The sequence below is a fragment of the Chaetodon auriga genome, chromosome 4, assembly GCF_051107435.1.
Source record: "Chaetodon auriga isolate fChaAug3 chromosome 4, fChaAug3.hap1, whole genome shotgun sequence".
In the NCBI taxonomy this organism is placed as follows: Eukaryota; Metazoa; Chordata; class Actinopteri; order Chaetodontiformes; family Chaetodontidae; genus Chaetodon; species Chaetodon auriga.
This window is the reverse complement of record NC_135077.1, coordinates 2,721,283-2,742,536: the sequence shown is the minus strand read 5'-3', so window position 1 is coordinate 2,742,536 and position 21,254 is coordinate 2,721,283. Positions and strand designations below refer to the sequence as shown.

General features: G+C 46.2%; 2 protein-coding genes across 2 annotated transcripts; one reads left to right on the top strand and one right to left on the bottom strand.

The window, feature by feature from the left end:
* Nucleotides 1-945: 945 nt before the first annotated feature.
* On the top strand, nucleotides 946-7,369 carry notum1b (notum, palmitoleoyl-protein carboxylesterase b). The gene is made up of 11 exons (XM_076728025.1): nucleotides 946-1,759; nucleotides 3,059-3,111; nucleotides 3,263-3,358; nucleotides 4,001-4,061; nucleotides 4,596-4,654; nucleotides 5,279-5,381; nucleotides 5,500-5,691; nucleotides 5,789-5,886; nucleotides 5,976-6,123; nucleotides 6,209-6,256; nucleotides 6,641-7,369. The coding sequence occupies exons 1-11, from the start codon at nucleotides 1,401-1,403 to the stop codon at nucleotides 6,972-6,974; spliced, it is 1,551 nt and encodes a 516-aa protein (XP_076584140.1). The 5' UTR covers nucleotides 946-1,400; the 3' UTR covers nucleotides 6,975-7,369.
* Nucleotides 7,370-7,976: 607 nt separating this feature from the next.
* On the bottom strand, nucleotides 7,977-20,887 carry tmc6b (transmembrane channel-like 6b). The gene is made up of 21 exons (XM_076728023.1): nucleotides 20,820-20,887; nucleotides 16,791-16,968; nucleotides 15,879-16,009; nucleotides 15,565-15,732; nucleotides 14,681-14,845; nucleotides 14,482-14,590; nucleotides 14,310-14,394; nucleotides 13,331-13,588; nucleotides 12,497-12,711; nucleotides 12,240-12,384; nucleotides 11,844-11,999; nucleotides 11,364-11,542; nucleotides 11,164-11,254; nucleotides 10,922-11,019; nucleotides 10,529-10,624; nucleotides 10,368-10,443; nucleotides 9,569-9,702; nucleotides 9,112-9,288; nucleotides 8,899-8,977; nucleotides 8,698-8,784; nucleotides 7,977-8,598 (listed from the first exon to the last, which is right to left on the bottom strand). Exons 2-21 carry the CDS (start codon nucleotides 16,844-16,846, stop codon nucleotides 8,584-8,586), a joined length of 2,520 nt encoding a protein of 839 aa, XP_076584138.1. The 5' UTR covers nucleotides 16,847-16,968; nucleotides 20,820-20,887; the 3' UTR covers nucleotides 7,977-8,583.
* Between the last annotated feature and the right edge of the window lie 367 nt (nucleotides 20,888-21,254).

Below are 21,254 nucleotides of genomic sequence, written 5' to 3'. Positions count from 1 at the left end.
AGTTCAGACCTGAGAAGCCTTTAATGCTCGCATCAACAATGAAGATGAGTAAGCAGTGAAGCAGCATAGTGAAGTTAGGGCCAACAGTCAAAACCTTTACGCTTACCGGCATTCAAAGCCAGCAGTGTGATGGGCTGCTGTGAAGCCTCGGTGGGCACTGTGAGGAACATCCTGATGAGACAGACAGAGAGTGTTAAACAGGACCAGAGGCTGAGACGACATCAGAAAAGGCAGCATGTGCTCAGCAAAGCATGTTTGTCAAGGCTGAAGTGTTCTCCTCAATATATCAATCTGCTGAAAATGTCCTGATACAGAGCTATTCCAATCTGACGATGATGATGATGAAGAGGAGGAGGAATCCGCTGTCAGGGTGCTGACCAGCCACCGTGAGCAGCTGGCAAAGCTACATATGAATGAAGCCTGTAGATTTCACTAAGTGATTCGATGCAACAGCCCTTATTTGACCCATTCAAAGGATGCTATGGGCTTTTAGGAATAGGTGTTAAATGTGTGTGTGACACCTTCTGAGTGTAACTGAAGGAGAGCTGCATATCCACTCAGGCCACAGTCATGATTCAAAGCCTTCCATTGATCTTATCTCTCCAACAAACTTCCTAAACGCTCCATAGGCTAACTAACTAACTCATCTCTGTCAGATTATCTCCACCAGCGACGAACAAAAGGAACATGAGCATGTGACTCCGCGGAGACTTGTTTCTGTTGGGCCCAGGCGGCATGGTGTGACCCTCCGCGGCCTGTCCGCCCGCGACGGTCCCCTCACACACCATACTCGACCACAGACACTTCAAAGGCAGCGTGGTCATATGATGACACAACATCAAAGGGACCGACCGCATGAGCGCACCGAGCGAAGGGGCGTGCCAGGCATGCGCGCGCCCTTGGTGTGAGACCGACGCCCCGAGAGGAGCATCAGCCAACGATAATAACGATTGGCCCGCGAGAGTGAGAAGCACGCGGGGCTGGGGGCAGGAAGGGGGCGGTGGGGAGGGGGACTTCAAATAAAATTCCACTTCGTCCGCAGCTTTTGAGGACCTGAACCAAGAGCCGACAGGTCCTCAGTGAAGCTGCGCTGAATTCAGGGACTTCTCCGCGCGTAATGACGCCTTTTTGGCTGCTCATGATTTCAGGACTGAAATGATGTAGGGACGGCGCGTGCTTTTGGGTGATTTTTTTTTAAAAAGCAGCTCCCCATCTCTGAAGGGACCATGGAGAACCATAACCTGCGTTCATCCCGAACTTTTTCCACGAGCGACAGCTTCCAAGAGTCCGTGCGTCTTCAAAGAACTTCTCACTTTTCTGACCACTCTTAGGAAATGCTGTGCTTTACTAAAAGCCCTCGCGCGCACACTTGAGACAGGTTTTTCCGATAACAGTTAGACATGCAGAGCCGTGGAGTGCTGAGAGGCTCGGCCGGGCTGTCCGCGGTGCGCTCCTGCTTGCTGCTGCTCTTCATCCATATGAGCGCACCGGTGGAGGCGAAGAGAGCGGCCGGCGGCCGGGCGCAAGCCCGGCGGGTGCAGCAGCAGCAGCCTGCGGCCAACAGGGAGCGGGTGGACGGAGCAGAGAGCTTCCCGTTAGACTTTACAGCCGTGGAGGGCAACATGGACAGCTTCATGGTGCAGATAAAGAACCTGGCGCAGTCACTGTACCCGTGCTCTGCGCAGAAGCTGGACCAAGACATGAAGCTGCACTTTTTGAAGAATGTATCCGTGACTTGCAATGACGGGTCACCTGCGGGGTGAGTGAACTGTCTCTTTGCTTTGTCAGTAACTTATAACATGCCACTTCAAAGACCTGTCATCGTTTGCATGCAGGTTAGAGATTGGTTAGACACGAATGCGCACGGGCCAAGTGGCGCTCTGCTTCACCAAACATCCAGTTTGCGTTACTCTGGCGGTTTAGTAAAGTGCCCTTCGGTCCATTGTCAGTCCGGATGTAACCAAAATGGATCCAGGGACCAGATCAGAGGGAACGCAGTGCGCGCTGCCGCTGAGCACTATACATGAGACAGAAAGCATGCGCGCACCCGACAGAGAGGCATTTCTTCTTTTGCCCTGCAGGGAAGAGTTCATTTAAACTGGATGGACCAAAGTTGTTGGGTCTGATATTTACAATATGGAGCGAGAATAATACAACCAATGATGATGTTTTTAAAGCGTTTGCCTTGAACAGGTGTTTTTCTCCAGTGGAAGAAACAGAAGAAATCAAATGTGAATCATTTCATGTCTCCAGTGACTTACATTTAAAAGCAGTCATCTCACTACAGACCGCGAGCGGATGTCCTCGTGAGACTGCAGCTTTGACTAATTCATGCCTGAGTCATTTTATAGGCTGCACAGTGTCAACAAGTGAACCACCTCAAAACAAACACGTTTATGTTCAGACTTCAGCTGCTGTGCCTCCTGCACATCACTGCAACATCACATGGCACTGTTTCTGCCGAGAGCGAGGGATTCACCGTGATCTTAAGATGCAGTAACCTAAAGGTTTACTTTGATGCTCTGGGCGAAAAGGATTACAAGTATTATGTTGTTACTCCTTTATCAGATGAGGCAGTGCAGCAAACAGGACTTTAAGTCGCAAATATGTGGTAAATATACAAGAATGCAACTGTAAGAGGACTAAGTCACCAATCAAATAGAAGACTTTGACTGTGTGAATAACAGGGAACTTTCCATATGCCACCCATGCTGTTAATCCTCTGTGTGTGTGTGTGTGAGAGGGTGTGTGTGTGCTGCCAACAACATGAAGAGTTTCCTCTACTCTTTTTTTTTTTTTTTGGAAATAACCATTTCAAGCTCTGAAAGCCTCTAAACAGTCTCCTGCAGAGATTTTTAGCTGTGCAATCAGAGCCAAAACTTTCATGTGCGGATCAAAGGTAGCATCCCTCCTGTGGAGCTTGGGTTGTGTACATATGCATCTGTGTGTGTGTGTGTTGTGTGTGTGTGTGTGTGTGTGTGTGTGTGTGTGTGTGAGAGAGAGAGAGAGAGAGAGAGAGAGAGAGAGAGACATTCACAGTTTTGGTGTTTTCACACAGGTACTACATCAAGGAGTCTAAAGGCAGCAAGAGGTGGCTGCTGTTCTTAGAAGGTGAGCATCAAACCGATAGAGACCAGCACACAGATGGAGGCGAAACGCAGTGTGTGACCTGTTAACAAGCGCGCGTGTGCGTGTGTGCGCGCGTGTGTGTGTGTGTGTGTGTGTGTGTGTGTGTGTGTGTGTGTGTGTGTGTGATGTTCAGGTGGATGGTACTGTTTCAACAGGCAGACCTGTGACAGCAGGTACGAGACCATGAGGAGACTGATGAGCTCCACCAAGTGGCCGCAAACCAGAACAGGTGAGAAGACACGTCCCTGCATCGTGTGCGTCACAGTCCATGCACACCATCTCTCGCGCACAGACACAGAAACGTGCACGAAAGTGTCTGCGCAGCGTTTGCAAAATCTCTGCGCGGCCCCACCGGGCTTTTGCTTTCCCCACACGGAAAAAAAAAAAAAAAAACAGGTCCTGAATGAGCGAGATTCATAGATTCATGTTTGTGTTTCCTTTTCAGCTGAGTTTGCATTCATCTTCAAAAGTCAAACTCTCTGGTTCCTTCCCTCCAGCCTTCAGGGGCTCCTTGTTTGTTTATGGCTCCCTCTCTCCACCACCCTCTCTGTGCATACTTTACACCGGTGGCCGGTGCAGTAGCCAGAGCTCCTCAATGGCTGCATGTAATTGCTGACCAAAGCAGTGAAAGTTAATGACTTATTGACCGCAGGGAAAACACACACACACACACACACACACACACACACACACACACACACAGCAAACACACACCTCAGCTTATACAAAAACACACCACTGTACGTCAAGGTTTGGGAATTTTAGGAAGAGGCTTTAAAGATTTGAGCCGTCTGACTCTTACTGGAGCGTTTTGAGTCCATGATGAGGACGTCTGAAGCGAATGTTTGATGTTTCTTACTCTGTTTCACAGGAACAGGAATTCTGTCTCCTCAACCAGAGGAAAACCCTCACTGGTGGAACGCCAACATGGTGTAAGAGCTTGTGTCTCTGTTTCTCATTTTTCTTGTTTTCTCAACAATAATTCTTCCTGGCAAAGTTGCATCTTTTTTAGAAAATAACTGATGGGAATCATATTGTTTTAGTAAAAACAACAAAACAATTATTTCTACTTTTTTTTTTTTTGACATACTGCTGCTTGTATGACTTGTCCAATGTCTGAAACTATGATATTAGATTAATGAAATATTATATATAATATACATAATATCATTACTTTACTCAGCTTCACCTGGACAGTCTACAAAGGTGTGGGCCGTCAGCCAACTGGCTCAAATAAAAACTGCTCTGATTTTAAATGTGATTCCAGTTGTCAGTCTCTCTCTCTCTCTCTCTCTCTCTCTCTCTCTCTCTCTCTCCCTCTCTCTCTCTCTCTCTCTGTCTCTCTCTCTCTCCCTCTCTCTCTCTCTCTCTCTCTCTCTCTCTCTCTCTCTCTCCCTCTCTCTCTCTCTCTCTCTCTCCCTCTCTCTCTCTCTCTCTCTCTCTCTCTCTCTCTCTCTCTCCTGCAGCTTCATCCCGTACTGCTCCAGTGATGTGTGGAGCGGAGCGACGCCGAGGACAGATCACAGTAAGACAGTAATCAGTCTGTGAGCTTGTCGATCTGGCTGAGGATATAAAAAGCTTTATTGATGCACTAACTTTTAAAGGTAGAGATAAGGAGCGAACAGATCAGAGGCCACAGACACAGAGACCTTATGATCTGGGAACTCCTCATCTGTGTCTTCCTCATGTCACCTGTACATCCTTGAACTTCCCCCTCAGCTTTGTCTGACTTCCTCATTATATTGTGTTGGCAGGGTTATATATACCAACAGATAGAAGCTGTGCATCCTACATGATTTCACCCATTAACTGAGAAATCCCTCTAATTTCTCCTTTCAAACTGCAGCAGCTTTGAGCAAAAAAGAAGCTGAGTATCACTAAGTATAATCTAATGTAATCAATCAGGAGCCACTTGGACTCGAATGTGTTTTTGCATTAACAGCCCTGTAAACTAATCACATACAAAACACTTAAAATACGAGAGTCCTACTGTTATTTTTTGAAATGCACCTCTTTGAAATTCATGATGGAAAGAGGGGGTTGTGAGCTTTGGGTGTGTTTTCAGCAGGTGTATGATGCTGATATGAGGTTAGTCATCGTCGTGAGAAGCATGTCATGTGACTATAAATTCAATCATTTTTGTTCTCAGGTGATTATGCATTCATGGGCTCTCTGATCATTAAGGAGGTGGTGAACGAGCTGCTGACGAAAGGTCTGGACAACGCCAAGGTCCTGCTTCTGGCAGGAAGCAGGTCAGTTCAGTTCACCGTGAGTGTGTGTGTGTGTGGCCTTCTGTACAGTGTGTATGTGTTTACCAAAGATGATGGTTCAGGTGCTCCCTCTGACCCCACTCTTCCTGTGGTACACCAGTGCGGGTGGTACAGGTGTCCTCCTGAACGTGGACCTCGTTGCTGAGCAGCTGGAGTCGCAGGGCCACCGGGGGGTTCAGGTCAGGGGTCTGGCTGACTCTGGCTGGTTCCTGGACAACAAACAGTACAAATTCACAGACTGCCTGGATACCATCAGCTGTGCCCCCACTGAGGCCATAAAGAGAGGCATCAGGTAGGGCAGACGCACACCTGAGAGGACAGGAGGATGGACTGAAGGGAGACTGAAGAGCACAGATTTTGAAGAATGATGAGTGTTTGCTGCTGTGCAGGTACTGGGGCGGCTTGGTGCCAGAGAGCTGCAGACAGGCTCACGTGGGGGAGGAGTGGAACTGCTTCTTTGGATATAAGGTGTACCCCACCTTAAAAAGTGAGTGACGAAGCCCCCTTATGAGAAAGACAGACGCTGGTGTGTGTCGCCTGAGGTCTGACCTGCAGTGCGTCCTCTGTCCTGTCCAGGCCCGGTGTTTGTGGTGCAGTGGCTGTTTGACGAGGCCCAGCTGACGGTGGACAACATCCACCTGACCGGACAGCCCGTCCACGAGGGCCAGTGGAGGTACATACAGAACCTGGGACAAGAGCTGAGGAGCACGCTACGAGATGTCCCGTAAGACCGACAGACACACACATGCAAGATCCTGTAAAGAAAAGAAAGGCTGTTCTGTTGACTGTGACTGTGTTTTGAATGGCAGGGCCATGTTTGCTCCAGCCTGTCTGTCACATGAACTCATTACTCGAACGTAAGTGAATCAAACCTTTTTAATTCAAGAAACTTTGATCACTGAGCTTTTCTCTGTTAGCAGCTTACTCAAACACTGCTGCTGACTCAGCGTGTAAGATGACAAGTGCACGCAGTCATATTCAGTGCCACTGTAATAGACTTTGTTATGTGCTTATGCCGATAAATGAATATCAGCTAATTTATCATTCTTAGATTTTTGTAACTCGATAATTATATCCGTCAATTCAAATCATCATGAAAGTCCCCATAATTATTTGATTTTATCGTACATGTCACGTGATTCTCATAGACGTTTTGGGAGGTCTTGTCATTAACTCACCTACTCACCTCCTGTTCCTTCTCCTCTGACCCTCCATCACTGCCTGTCCTCCTGCCCCTGCAGCCACTGGATGGACATTCAGGTGAAAGGCACCTCCCTGCCCCGCGCCCTCCACTGCTGGGACCGAAGCCTTCAGGACAGCAACCACATCAACGGCAGCCACAACCACCAGAAGCACAAGGCCCCGCCCGTGAGGGGTTGCCCTCGGCATTTGATCGACAGCTGCCCGTGGCCTCACTGCAACCCCTCCTGCCCGACGATTCGCGACCAGCTGACGGGACAGGAGATGAGCGTGATCCAGTTCCTGAAGCACATGGGCTTCGATGTGCAGAAGATGGCCCAGCAGCAGGGGATGGATCCCAGGACGCTACTGGGCATGCTCAATAATGGCAACTGAGCTGCTTTTCTTCGAAGTGCGGCAGCGTTACCGTCTGTGAGCCGTTCAGTGAATGAATGGAAGACAACAGCAGCATGAACTCAGAAGAGAAAGCTGTGTGCTTCCAAACGTCGTCCTCCACAAGCCACAGACAAGCTGAACGACTCAAACATTTGCAAGTGCCTGATGAGTTTTGAGACATTGTTGAGTCAAATACAATCAAACCAGAAGGTTTGAGCTGTTTAAACACAACATATGGGATCACAAGCTCCTCGTTTTAACACATAGACAGATATATACTGTAGATACGTTATTATTGTGAGGTGTACACAACGGAAGGTGGGTACAGCGTGTATATGTACAGTAAATATGTGCCGTACAGTATGTGTGTGCAGTTGAGACTGTCATGGTGGTTCAAAAAAAAAAAAAAAAAAATCTAAAATACAGCCCAGACTCCAGAAAAAGTTTGGACGCTGAGTAAAACATTTGATTTCTGTTTGTACAGCGTCCCAACGTTTGTGGAATGTGGGTTCTAGTTTTGATGGGAAAGCACTGGATTGAAAACACCTCCCAGTTTGTTTTGTGGGGATTTGGTGCTCTCTTCTGTCAGCTCGAACTATTACAATCAGAGGTCCATCGATGGTGCTGCTGTTTCTACCCTCCACCAAATATGCTGCTTTTTCTCATTTTGGAAAAATAATAATTTAATGGGTAATATTTACTAATAAAAAGGTACAAAGATTAAGATTATTACTTTGTTACTTACTTATAAGTGCTTGTACATTTATTTTTCTACTGGAAATATCTTTTATATGTCTTTCAGTCAGATATAGTTCACTACTGCAACAGTGTCTCGATACATTTTACTTTCTTATTTGCATGTTTGTGGGAAAAAAAAAAATGCTAACAGTACAAATTATGTCACGCTGTTTTCTCGGCTGTTGAGTTTGTAACAAATATTTCCTTGTGCTGTCGCCGTCCTCACAACTTCCATACGCACCAATAAATACTAATACAAGCTGATATGATAAAACATAATTTAATTATAAAAGTATGACAATACAGTAGTAGTTTAAACCCTAAAACAAAACAGAAAAACAAGTTCATTTCCAGTATTATCATGATCACACCCACAACATCCAGAGTTTATCTACAACATACACTGATAGTTCTTAAAAAATTAAAAGCATTTTAAAAACTATAGACTACATTATGTTGCTGCACCAGAAATAAGAATAAAACAAAAGTTGTTCACAGTTGATATAAAAAGTGCTTCTATGAGAGATGACTGAAATCTACACACACTGATAACCAGCGTTGAGATTTCTCTGGTTACACTGTCCATCTGTAACATCTGACTGTCTAAAACTGGAGTCCAGGTATTCCATCTCTAACCGGCGCTGCATGAAGCCGACAGCTTTGTCTCCCCTGATACCTCCACACGCTTTCTCTCTACAAAACGCTCCAGCTGTTAAAATCCTCTGCGAATCTTAAAACGTCCTAATGCATAACACCTTTGAATTTGGTCATACTGTATGTACAGCTGTCCTTCCCTGGCTATTATTCCAGTTATAGCCACACTGATTTAAGACTTCTCCACACCTCCGTGTTCAGAGAATCAAGGATCACCTCAACAGCTGGAGTCCTAGCGGGGAAAATGAAAACACAGGAGGTCAGTGTATTGATGTTGTTTAGCTTCAGCTAAAAACAGCTGTTGTAAAGCACCACAGCAACAGACACCGACCTGACTCGCGAGCCGTCGAGCAGGGGTTCGTTTCTGTTCATGGATCGACTGCAGGCGAGTGATCAGAAACTTCTTGTCCTCTCCCTCCTGAGCAGAGAGATGAAAGGAGGAAGCTGAACCAGATTCATCACATTTATCACGGTTTGTCATCATCTTTATAAAGACGCAGATTCAGAAACAGAGCTGAATATACAGTCTTACATTTTTGATCTGCTCCTGTAGTAAACTGATGATCTTCCTTTGACCGTCCACCACCTGACTGTGGAAGTAAATAACTATCCTGATGGAAAGAAAACACCAGGCATTAGATCAACATGATGGTGTACAGCTGCCTGCTTCAGGACAGCTTCAGCACATACTGAGTCTCGGATCTGAAGTACAGTGCTGCAGCTGTAGTTACGTGTGTGCACTCACAGGAATATGCCTGCTCCCACAAACAGGAAGAAAGGGTGTTCCACCAGGTAGGAGTGAGCCCTGGCCAGCAGGGACAGGTTGGGATTATCTTTCTCCAGCTGCTCCACCCAGCGCTTCCCCGCCTGGAACATCGTTTTGAGCCCACGGAAGGGACCGCAGGAGGAGGAGGGCGTGATGCTGAGGACGGAGGACAGACTGTGACGAACTGCTCGCAGCACAATCCTCACTTATTATTTCTTTATCATTTATTTTTCATCACCTTTGTCTGAGGTAAATTTTACTATGGCCAAGACTTTATTTTTGATTGGCCAATAAAATCTAAAAACAGGACAGCTCAGACACAGTTTGACTGATGTAAATCAGTGCGCAAAGTCTATTAAGTTACAGGTATAACAGCACAAAACTCAATAACATCTCCCGAATGCCCGAATGTTGTTTTGCGTGTGTGCACACGTACCTCCACATGGTGTATGTGACACACACAGAGGCACCGAGGAAGGAGGGGAAGCAGAGGAGGGTGATGAAGACGGTGGTCATTTGGCTGACTCTGTATGGCTTCCTGGGGGCCTGACAGTTCATCATCACACTGCTCTGTGGGGAGAACAAAAACACAGAGGCTCGGGTCAAAGGTTCCATCACAACCGTCAGAAGACAGTGAAGTCTGACTGAACCAGCGGTCCACTGGGCTTCTGTTGTCTCACTACTGTTTGCAAGGTCGTAACCGTCATGCTGAAGACATCAGACTTTAAACAGCCGTTGCATAAAAAGTTGGAAACGCAATCCGTGCAATGTGCCGACATCCTGACACAACATCACAACGACTTGTGATTCAACACATGAGGACGCTTTAACAAAGTCTACAAAATTATTCCTTGCGCAACAACTCACAGAACTCCATGATTTGTTGAGGGAGTCTGGGGCTGATTTGCTGCCACCTCAAATTACTCATGAGCAGCTTTTGCTGGAGAACAGAGATCAGATCTCATTGAGGATAACAGGAACGCATTAAATGCAAAGGCAAGATTGGATCGTGTATTATCTGGATAACACATCCAGGCGCAGATCTGATTTTTATGCCAGGTGTAAATGGGTTGCCGCTGTCTGAAATGAGAAGCTGTTTAATGGCAGGGAGTTAATGAAAACACACCTTCACAGAGGATCATTTTGACCATAACACTACAAATTAAAATTAAAGGATCAATTATTAGACAGTTTACTTTTGTTCTGAACATTTCAACTGTTTTCCATTTAAGCACCTTCTTAATGTAGAAGAGCAGCAAGAGTTTGAGAATCTGCACTGCAGGCAGGAGAGGAGTGAAGAGAACGCCCAGCCTGGAAAACACAAGGTTCACTGTCATTACCCACAAACACTGTGACTGACAGGACTGTGTGTATATCTGAACTGTAAGCTTTGTACCAGGCCAGCGTCTGTCCGTAGATGAGTTCAAGGACGTTCCTGGCGATATCAAACACCGGCTTCCTCCTCCTCTTCAGCACCCTCTCAGAGAACAACCTGCAGACGATGGAATGACAAATGAGAGGATTTAATACAGTACAGCAAAAAGAGACAAATAAAACTCCAATCTCAGCCTCGTGGTTTTATGCCTCCACCAACCAGTCAAGTTGCAGTTTACATCCATGTCGGTCCAGCTTCTTACACTATATGTACCAAAGATTTGAAAGAATCTAATAAAAGGTATTGAGTGTGCTGGCGAAAAGGAAGTTAACACTATATACTGACATGTATGATTCCAGTAAATAATGTCCAATGAGGAATAAAGACAAAGGGCTTTTTTAATGAATAACCAACCTCCAAAGAAACTCTCCAAACAAGGTGTCAAGCAGAGTGAAGATGAAGTCCATGAGTAGGAAACGATAAAGCTCCTGCCCAACAAAACTCTCCCAGCACTGGAGACAGTATTTTGGAAACAGAGCGCAGAAACAGCCATTCAACAAATACCACATACAGTCAAATAACCATTATTAAAATTCCTCAACCCAACTGTGACAGCATGTATGAAAGTGAAAATGATGTCTCATTATTTATGTTACCTTCAATCCGATGCTAGCAGGGTCAGCAGCCACCCGACCCAGCCAGTGGTAGCACAGGACTCCAAGCACACTGACCTTCAACATCAAGTTTCTGAAAAGGCGGACGGCAAACAGCACGTCACCAACCAAAACCATCGGCTCTGCACCTTCTCAAATTCTGACAGCCTTGAATTTAGAACATCCCGTCCCTCCGCTCGTACCTGCCGATGGCCACATATGTGCGTATAGACGGCGACTCATAGTCCTCCATCCAGGCTGCGAGGTTGAACAGGCCGGGCAGCAGCAGGTTGATCAGGGACACCACCACGGGGAGAGCCAGCAGGCTGGCTTCATTCAACAAGGGGTCCTGGATGGCACGGCGGGTACTTTGTTGGAGGCTCTGTTGGGGAGAGAGAGCGAGAACTGGATGATGGGCTCTTTGACGCAACTGCTGGTTGTACTGCCACCTCCCAGCTGCCAGAAATCACCTCTTCAGCTGTATTTATTTGTCACAGATTTATCAAATCCTTCATATAGGATAGAGAAAGAGATGTTCAGGTGATACAGTTTTGTAGTAAGCAACCATGCAGTCGATTAGTGGGTTGTTTGATATAGCAGGATGTAATAATGGTGGAGTTAATGGCTTCTTTAATAAACAGAAAGAGCAGAGAATGTATGACAAAGGACAACAAATGCCTCACCTGGTGCATGAAATCAGAGAAGTAGTAAATACCAAACACACAGGCAGTGGTGCTTGCTATGCAGATAGACCATGCCAGGCCATGAACCATCAGTCTCCACAGCTTCTGGCACACAGTGTTCTTGATATTCTTATGATTCACCTCAGCTAGCAGCTCCTGGAGAGGGTGGAGGAAGGAGAGGGAGAAATCATTTGAATGAGCAAAGGGGGAGAGAGGGACAGACAGGGTATACTGTGAGGAGCATAGAGGAACAAAGAGGCAAAAGAATGTATAAGGTCATCACATTCCTGCCTGCCAACTATGTGAAAGAGACGGATACACAAGAAGGGAGGGTGTGTTTACAGATTCAAGTGTGTGTGTGTGTGTGTGTGTGTGTGTGTGTGTGTTCACATGTACCTTCAGCTGGGTGCAGATATTCCCAGACATGAGCCTGACAGAGGTTTTCTTAATGACCTTGAAGTCCCAGGAGCAGAAGACCTTCATGGCCAAGATACTGTGAGACTTGTCGATTCGGAAGCTCTGGCCGAACGACTTTGACATGCTGTTGGTTGGTATCACACATTAACACGCCTCACCAAGACTCATTACAGTTAAAGTCAGCTGCATCTGTGCAGAGGTGCACTTTTCTTTTACTTTCAAAACACACTGTGTACCTGTACACGAGGATGATGCACGTAATGAAGAAAGCCACTCCTATGGTGAAGAAGTATGCAAGGGGCATGTTGTATGAGTGGTGCTTCGACGCACAGCCCAGCCCGGTTCCATTGGACACAGAGACGTTCTGTCCGCCAACATCATCCCTGCAGCCCTTACTCAGAGTGTAGTTACAGTAGTATCCATAGTACATCACTGTGTCCGAGAAATAACCCTAAGACAAAAGGACAGAGGCAGACAGGCATTTATGTGATGTTATTATATTTGGTTTGGGTCCAAACCTACAGAGAATACAGTTATTTAGACTTAGTCCCCTCCAGACGTGTTTAAACATATCAAAATATTTTTTCCACAAAATCAACTCGTTCACAACTCTAAGAAATCAATCTACTCCTTCTTCCTGTTGATAAATCCAGAATCTGTCAATATGCAAATATTCTTAGTTTCAAAAGTTTAACTGCTAGACACAACATGTCTCCTCCTTAACGGATCACACGTGCACAAGATGCATATTGAACCATAACTAGTTTCCAAATTAGTTGCAATGTCACAAAATCTGACTCGTATGAACACGTCTTGAACCGAGATTTGAGGTGAGAAACTTCTGTCTTCTAGTGTCAAACTATTGTGCACAGTAAAGCTCAAATATCCAAGGGAGGAAACAACAAGCAAAACAACTTGTTAGCTTAGGGGGACAGTTCAAAGATGGCTGTCTCATTGGACATTCATCACGCAGGCGGAAAGCTTCTAAACACGCAGGATTTGGTGAGTCTTAGCATGGATCCTCACAGTGAGTCAGAGGTGTCGCAGTAATACCACAGCACACAGCTTACCGCTCCGGTGAGGAGCTCCAGTCCAATGAAGGAGGCTCTCCTCGCCGGCAGCACTGGAGGGTGCACGGCCTGAGGCAGAACCAGGAAAGCACCGGTCACCACGAACAGGAAGAGGTTGAAGAAGAGCAGGGTCTTAAGGAACAGGAAGTACGAGAGGACGCCGGTGCCAAAACGCCCGCTCACTCTCTTGAGCGCCACTTGCCACAGCTGGAGGGAGTGCAGGAAGGACAGCCAGCTGTACCAACTGTGTCTTAGAGCCTGAGGGGACACAGTGTGGGAAAACAAGGGGGGAGAAATGCATTGCATTATATATAACGAGTAAAGAAGAAAGACATAGGGACACAGAAACTTATCCATGTTGTAATAAAAATGACTCACAACGCAACAGATCCAGGCAAAGTGTTCACATGTGTTAGCTGTTTAGCTTTTGAGAGTCTGAAATGTGTGAGTCACACTCTCAGAGACGTAAATGCTTGGGCAACAGGGCGATTACATTGGCTTGATAAAAGCACCTACATCCTGCACAAACCACTGACACCCGACGACAGCCTGAGAAGAATGTGTCGCGTGCTGTCTTTCCTGTGTTCATGTGCCCATTTATCATTAGAGAGAAGCGATATTACTCGACACGTCCACAAGAGCTCACAGCACTCCTTCAGTAAACATTCCATCAACTGTGTCTTAAAACAGGAACAATCGTGAGGTCATCATGTCTAGACAGATGATGAGATGATTACATTTAAGATGGTGACCACAAACTGAAACTGGCCCCGTGTTTCCACTGCGTACAGAGGTCGACTTCTCAGACAGCTGCCTGTCAAACAAGCATCTTTGTGACTACACCTGCTTTTCTACACCTTCAGTAGATTTCATTTACTTTAGTGCTGGTTAGCAAACACTGACAACAGTACTGCTCAATCCCTCTAAAAAAAGAAGACAGTAGAGGACAGAAAGGTGTCCGACGGTGTGAGAGACTTACAATGATGATGTAATATTTGAGTCGACTGCAACAGGGGATCTTACTGCTCGACCGTGAGCGGCTCTCTCTTTGTAGAGCTAACCTCCTGCAGACAGAGACATTCAGACACATGAGGATCACAAGTAGTGTGAATAGGCATAACAAAGAAGAAAGAGGTCAGAAAAATGTGTACCTGAGTTCACTCTTCTCAGCCACGTTGAGAGGCATCGCTTTGAGCATCCTGACTCTGTCGCTCACGGACAGGTTCTGCAGGTTGTTCACCAAGCGTTCCCTCTTACTCACTGTAACGCACACAGGAGCAGCGTCGCTTACATAACAAACTCAGAAAACAACACAGATGTGGCAGCGTTCTAGTGTCTTGCTGTCCTCACCCTCTGCGCCCTCTGCGTCCGTGCTGTCCGCCTCCATGCCGTAGCCTCGAATGCTGGGTCTGGCAGAGCGAGAGAAGTCTCGGATGGAAGGTCTGCTCTGCCTGCGTCTCCGGAGCTGCATGGTCCTGTTGTAGTACTGAGAGATGATGGCTCCCCTGCTGCGACCTGACAGAGACAGATTCAGATCAGGCTGTTTGGAGATGCGATCAGCAGCATTTACTACTCCATCAACTTCTTGTGGCACCCAAAGACGACAGCTTCAGGACTCGTCATCTCTACCTCTCTGCCTTTCACAGTTTGAATGAAATAACCACCTCATGGGAAGAAATGGTTTATAGCTAGATTTAAACGACTTTATGTAGCTGTTTGCAGGAGGGAATAACTGAAAGATTAACTGAAACAATTATCTCGCATTTTGTTCCTCTTGTTGAAAGTCAAACCAGCACATACATCATGTGGCACAGCTCAAGATGTCAGATAACAGCTACCATCTTCATCAACAAGCTGAAGCACATGACCTGCACAGATGCTGACAGGAAGACGACGCAGAAACTGCTTCCCCATAAAAGTCTGCTCAGCTGACACATCTGTTATCAGACACATACACGAGCTTGTCTTTTGCAGTGGAGCTCAGCATGTTTCACATGGCACCACCTCAGCCAGGTTAAGTGTTCAGGTTCCAGGGGATCACACATACTAACACAGTGCCTCGTTTTATTGGTCAACTACGGTATGATAAGGGTACTTTCAACAACACCATAACACACATACAGCGCTTCCTCTGTGGTGAAACTCTAAACTTATCTAACCCACCTCATGATTTTCTCTCTGTATGTATGATCATGTCTGCATCTGTATTTTCACGGGCCTTTGGCAGGACTCACCGATGGTGCGACTGGGCATGGAGGACAGGACCTTCAAGGTGGCCGAGGACCAGCGTTCACTTATGAGGGGCTCTATTTGTCTTTCATTATCCTCCCGTTCCACGTCCCTTCGCCCTGGCCTACTTCCCCTAAACTCCTGTCCAGGTCTGGTCAGGTAGCCCACATCATCTGTGAAATGTAAAGAAAAAAACAACACATGAAAAACAAAGCTACTTCTGGGAAAGAAAGGCAAAAATAAAATATGATGACACTGCGAGGATTTAGTGGACAGACACAAAGAGACAAACATCTACGTGCTCTCAAACACAGAGTACCTCGACCTTCCTCGTCCAGGTCTCTCTGCAGCTGCTGCAGCTCGAACGCATCGGACGGTCCTCCATTCTGACTCTGCTCTGCTATCAGCTGGTTGAATGAGTCGTGAACACCTTCCTCGTCCACTGGGCTCCTGACAAAGGGACACGTGGACATGAGAACAAAAACAAAGACAGAAAAGAGGGTGATACAGGGTCAGAAACACAGGCGGTTAGATCCAGAGACACACTTCAATACAAATCCAGAGTGCTACAAATAAAACACAATGACCCTCTGACTCAGTCACCAGTACTCTCATGAGGGGAAACTGCAACCAAACAGCCAAGGAAGAGTCTAAGAAGTCACTTCCATGTATTTGTGAGCAGTAGAGCCCAGACTGCCTTCTGTGCAACCCTCTTCCTGCACTTTCTAGACATACCGTAAGTCAAAGGCAACTGGACTGACTGTTTCTGGCTCAAAGCAAGAAGGGAAGAAAACACAAGAAAGTAGGGCAAGTCCAGTTCCCTTTAACTTTTACACTGATAACGCAAGGGGAGGGCCATACAAAGGCCATTCACTCCTGTGCTGTTTTCAGATGGAAAACACACACACACACACACACACACACACACACACACACACACACACACACACACACACTCATATTCAAACATGCTTTCAACTAAAATATGAAAATGAATGACAAGAATTGGAGGTTCGTAGTTGGTGTTATGATCTGCCTTCCGTTTAATGTCTAACAAGACATCAAAGAGCACTGCTAATCCCGTCATCTGGGCTGGCTTCTTATTTTCCTCCCCTCCCCACGGCCACCCTGCTAAGTATCGCTAGGTAAGCTGACAGCTCGGAACGGCCAACCAAACAGGAAGACAGATAAAACAGGAGGAACATGAAGAGAGGACTTCTCAAACACTCACTCCAGTCCAGCTTCCATGAGAGGGTGGCTCAGGTCAAAGTTAACATTCCGAGCCATTCTTCTTCTCTGACAGTCTCAATCTGCCCGGCTGTCGGTCTTTGTCGACCAACTGCGGAGGGTTCACACCCTCACCTGCTCAGACCTGCAGTCCACTCCCACCATGGTGTTTATTCCTCTACCTGAGAGACGACAGGAAAAGGGGGAGGAGGCGGGACAGAGGGAAGCGAGTGAGTTCGAGGTAAGGGAGAAATGCCAGCACACTTGGAATTTGAACCATCTTGTCATGTCGATGCTTGTCCTGTGCACACTTTTCACTGCACAGAGAGGAAACAAAGCTTGAGTACTGCATGCATGATGAGTGACCGTGGCACTTCCAGCCTCAGGTCCTGTTTACACCTCGCATTAACATGTGACCTGCATCTGGATAAGGATAAAATTGTAAATGAAGTCTGGTATATTAAAATTACCGAAGGGCACGGGAGAATGCATCCATTTTTGCGTACTGTCAACATTCACTGGCCTTTACAAAAAGAGTGAGGTGACACTGACTCATGAGGGATTACGTCATTTTGTCCAGACTCATGAGAGCTCCTTTGTGACATCGCTTGTGATCGGGACTGTGGTCAGAGTCAGATGGCGCATTGTCAGTAGTGTCATGAATATTCATGGGCAGACACAGAATGATGCTTTGTCACTGTCTACAGTCACCATGTGTCACAACGGAGGTTTGGAGGAAGCACGCTGGTTCCTGTGTGTTGGTGTGTACTTTAAAGACACTCGCTTCAGTCCAAAAAAATCTGTCCTCAGTTACATGCAACAACTGCACATAAACTTTGATCAAAGGCCCAGAGAGGACATGTCCTGTTGTTTCTAAACATGATCACAGAAGTCATAAAACAAAATTAGACAAGCGTTTGGGATTTCAAGGAAATTGAGACCAGATACTCATTAGTGGCTAATAAAACCTCTTCAGCAGATTTAGTCAGGCCTGCCTTCATACGGCAGGACGGAGACTGTGGATAAATAAAACAGTCAAGAGCTGTAACTTTTGCCTTATGATTGCTCTTTGAACATCAGATTTGTGCATTTAAAAAAAGGAAAAAAAACAGCTGATCTGAAAATATATCCACAAACCTCACAGTTACGGCTGAGGGGAAATAATAGGACATGAAACAGATGGATTTTACCAAACTGTTTATACTGTTATGGCTCTGTTGTGTTTATGAGGCCATTGCGGGAAATGATGCAAACCAGTGAGCAGGAATACAGATTTTTTTTTTTAACAAGATTTCAAGGGTTTCAAGGCTTACTCATTAATCATGAGTTATCATGGGCTGTACAATCAAGTGCAAAATGTAGTGCCTTCATGTAAAAAAAATGATATAAATGGATGAATAAACATCTTATAAAAATTATCTATGGTGGAGTGAGGAGGATTTCTGCATCAACATGCCACAATAAAGAGTGTTTTCTTCCACTGCATGCAGTTCAAAAGAAGGTTCAGCAGTATAGAAAAATATTCAGTACATTAATTATAAGCAGCTTTTCTCAAAAGCAGGAAAAACACCTTTAAATGTCTGGTCCAACTACCCAAAGTGTGGTAATTAATGTACACAGAAGGTTCACTGTGAGAATAGATGAGGTTCAATGAAACATCAGATCCACTTCCTGTTTACATGCATCCAGAGCAGAGGCAGTATTTCCCGATAGTGATGTGCCTCTAAGGATTTTGAATGTTCTTGAAAACTTCTTCAGGATGAGGCTTTTCTGAGGGTTTCATACTCTGTGGTACAAATGAGTATTTCTCAGGGGTAAACAAGGGTTCGTCTCATCGTGGGCAAGTCCTGTTACCAAACCTCCCCTTAGACCTAAACCGAACCATCGCTAAACCACTGCCCAGCTGGTAAAGTTCAGTTACCAGAAAGAGGCTCCTACACCCACAGCGCACACCGTGCACTCTCTGCAAGGCGATAAAGCATCCACCACATCGCAGCTCAAAGTGGCTGCTTGTTTCTGTTTAATGCGAGCGCCCTCTGCAATGTGTCCTGGGTGAATGACAAACACTGTGTTCTTCTATCAATCATTCCACTCATACATCATTGTGTGAGTATTTTAGGCACAACAACAGAGACTTGGACATTTTCTGAGGGTGGAGGTCTTCCTGGTTCTGGTCTCGAGTGAATATAATGTCATCTGCACGCACAAAGCAGGGTGCAGCTCTGAAAATCAGCCAACACACTGCATGAATGACTGAATGGCTTAAATATGTGCCTCTACCACCATCAACATCGATCCCTGTGTTCAGCTTTCTTTTCAGGCCCTGTTGCAGCAATCCACCGCTCACATCTGTTCTTTTCTGTCTCAAACATACTTTTCTCATTAACCGAGGTTTTCAGGATCATGTTACACTTTCCTTAAAAATCGAGGTCCCTCCATATATTTGTTTTAGCTGATGTCTTTTTGACCTGAAGCCTGGCTGTTTCTCACTCCTGCAGGGCACAGCAGCAAACACGACGGCTTTCACGCACCACTGCGCCGCTGCGGTGGCTGGCCATTCTCTAACATTCTGCGTTTAGCCCCATGGTGACTCACTGGGTCTTATTTTAATGTGCGTACATGTGATCACAAATATTGAAGCAGTCCTCTGAGACTGTACAGCCTGAGCAGGATACTGTGGGGGTGGGACGAGCGTCTACACAGCCTGACAGGGGGTCAGAGTTGAGCTGCACTACTGCCAAATAAAATATGCTGGAAAAACAAAGAAGGGCTGAAAAGAATACAGATTGGTTCAATGTGAGTTTAAGTTGGGTTACAAGTTAAGAGACCATTGTTGCATCTGAGCAGACAAGGAAATAAGTAGTATGACATAAAACCAGGACCAAAAGTGCCCCAGAGCTGCCAGATGTATGGAGGAGCAGTGTCACCTAGATACAAGGGGGGCATCCCTGTCTACAAAGGAAAAACCGCCTCACATCACAGAAGTGGGTAGACTTTTTCCAGTGGAGGAAAGAGAAAACAGAAGGCAGCCATCAGCAGAGAGGAGGGTAAACGGAGGGGAGGGGTCTGCAGGGACCTGTCATCTGACAGCTTTCAGCAACTGCCTGGCAATCAGCTCCCAGGGTGCCGAGGAAGAACCCACAGAGCAAACTTGGCAGTGCTGATACGTTATTTTAATACCCTCATGTTATGAGTTAGGCATCACAGATTGCCTCAGGGAAGGGGTGGGGGGGTGACAGAGGGAGGGTGGAGACCATTAGAGGAGCAAACCTCCAATCTGGGGTTTTGTACAAAGGAAGCAAAAGTTGTAAAGTGTTTATGGAGCAAGGCAGATATTTAAAAAAAAGAAAATAAGAAACGCAGGTTGCTTAGAGAGGAGGATGAGTGAGGGCAGACAATGGCGAAAGCGTGGGTGCAGTTCACGCGCCTGTGCCGTCCCTAACGCAGTCAGGCATGCGTGGACGTACACAATTACACTGTTCCTGCACTCTGGGGCCCATAATACTGCATGCCTCTCCGCCTGGACTCGGAAAAAAAAGACACGAAATTATAGGTTCGGCGCTGGCTGCATGACAGAAACTGGAAGCCTCTCTGCTCAGACACAGATGAGGCAAAAACACCCATCTACACACCGTCTGTGAGTCAATGTTCAGGACACGAGAGACCGCACAAGAAGGAGCTCCAGAAACCACAGCGAAGCGGCCGGTAGACGACAAAAGCTCATTCACCCGAAAGTGTGAAACTGTGATTACAATCTCAGAGCGACACAGGCTGAAATAAACGAGTTTGTTCTTTTTAAAAACACTCACCTCTCCCGCGTTGTTGTCTGTTGTCTGTTAGCTTACACGTTAACTAAGAGACGACCAACGGCAGGCTGCGAGCTTCTCAACCTGTCACTGAGTTTCATTAAGCTGACAACACTCTGTTTTAGAGGAAGCAACAAATCTGCGGTTTTACAAATCGAGGGGTGGCGAAATAAAACCAAACAACAGCTTACCGCATGGATAAAAACTGCCAGAAAAAGTCCACTCACCCGTTCAGCGACTTGACAAACCAGTTCAGTCTGTGTTCACTACTGTGTCAGTCAAAATAGTCTGCACGCGCAACCGGACGGTGGGGGAGAAACCATTTTCTCGGAGGGATGAAAAGTTTCCACTTTTTCAACATGACACAGAAAAGCCGACAGCTAAAACTTCGGTGACGTGGGAAGTTACCGTGTTGAGACTCTGTTTTTCCACAGTACACCCATGAACCGAACTTATTCGGCGGTATGACCCTAAAGTAATTACGAGATAACGTAAATTTAAACCCCGCAGATTTGCGAGTTTTGGTTCAGTCCTATTCAGGTTTGAAATCCTCCTGCCGGTGTTCGTCTATTCAAACATTATGAAAGCAAAGCACTCGGTCTAAACACAGTTTATCGTGATGGTCAGTGTTTTAATCAAGGACATATACATGCTTACGTGAC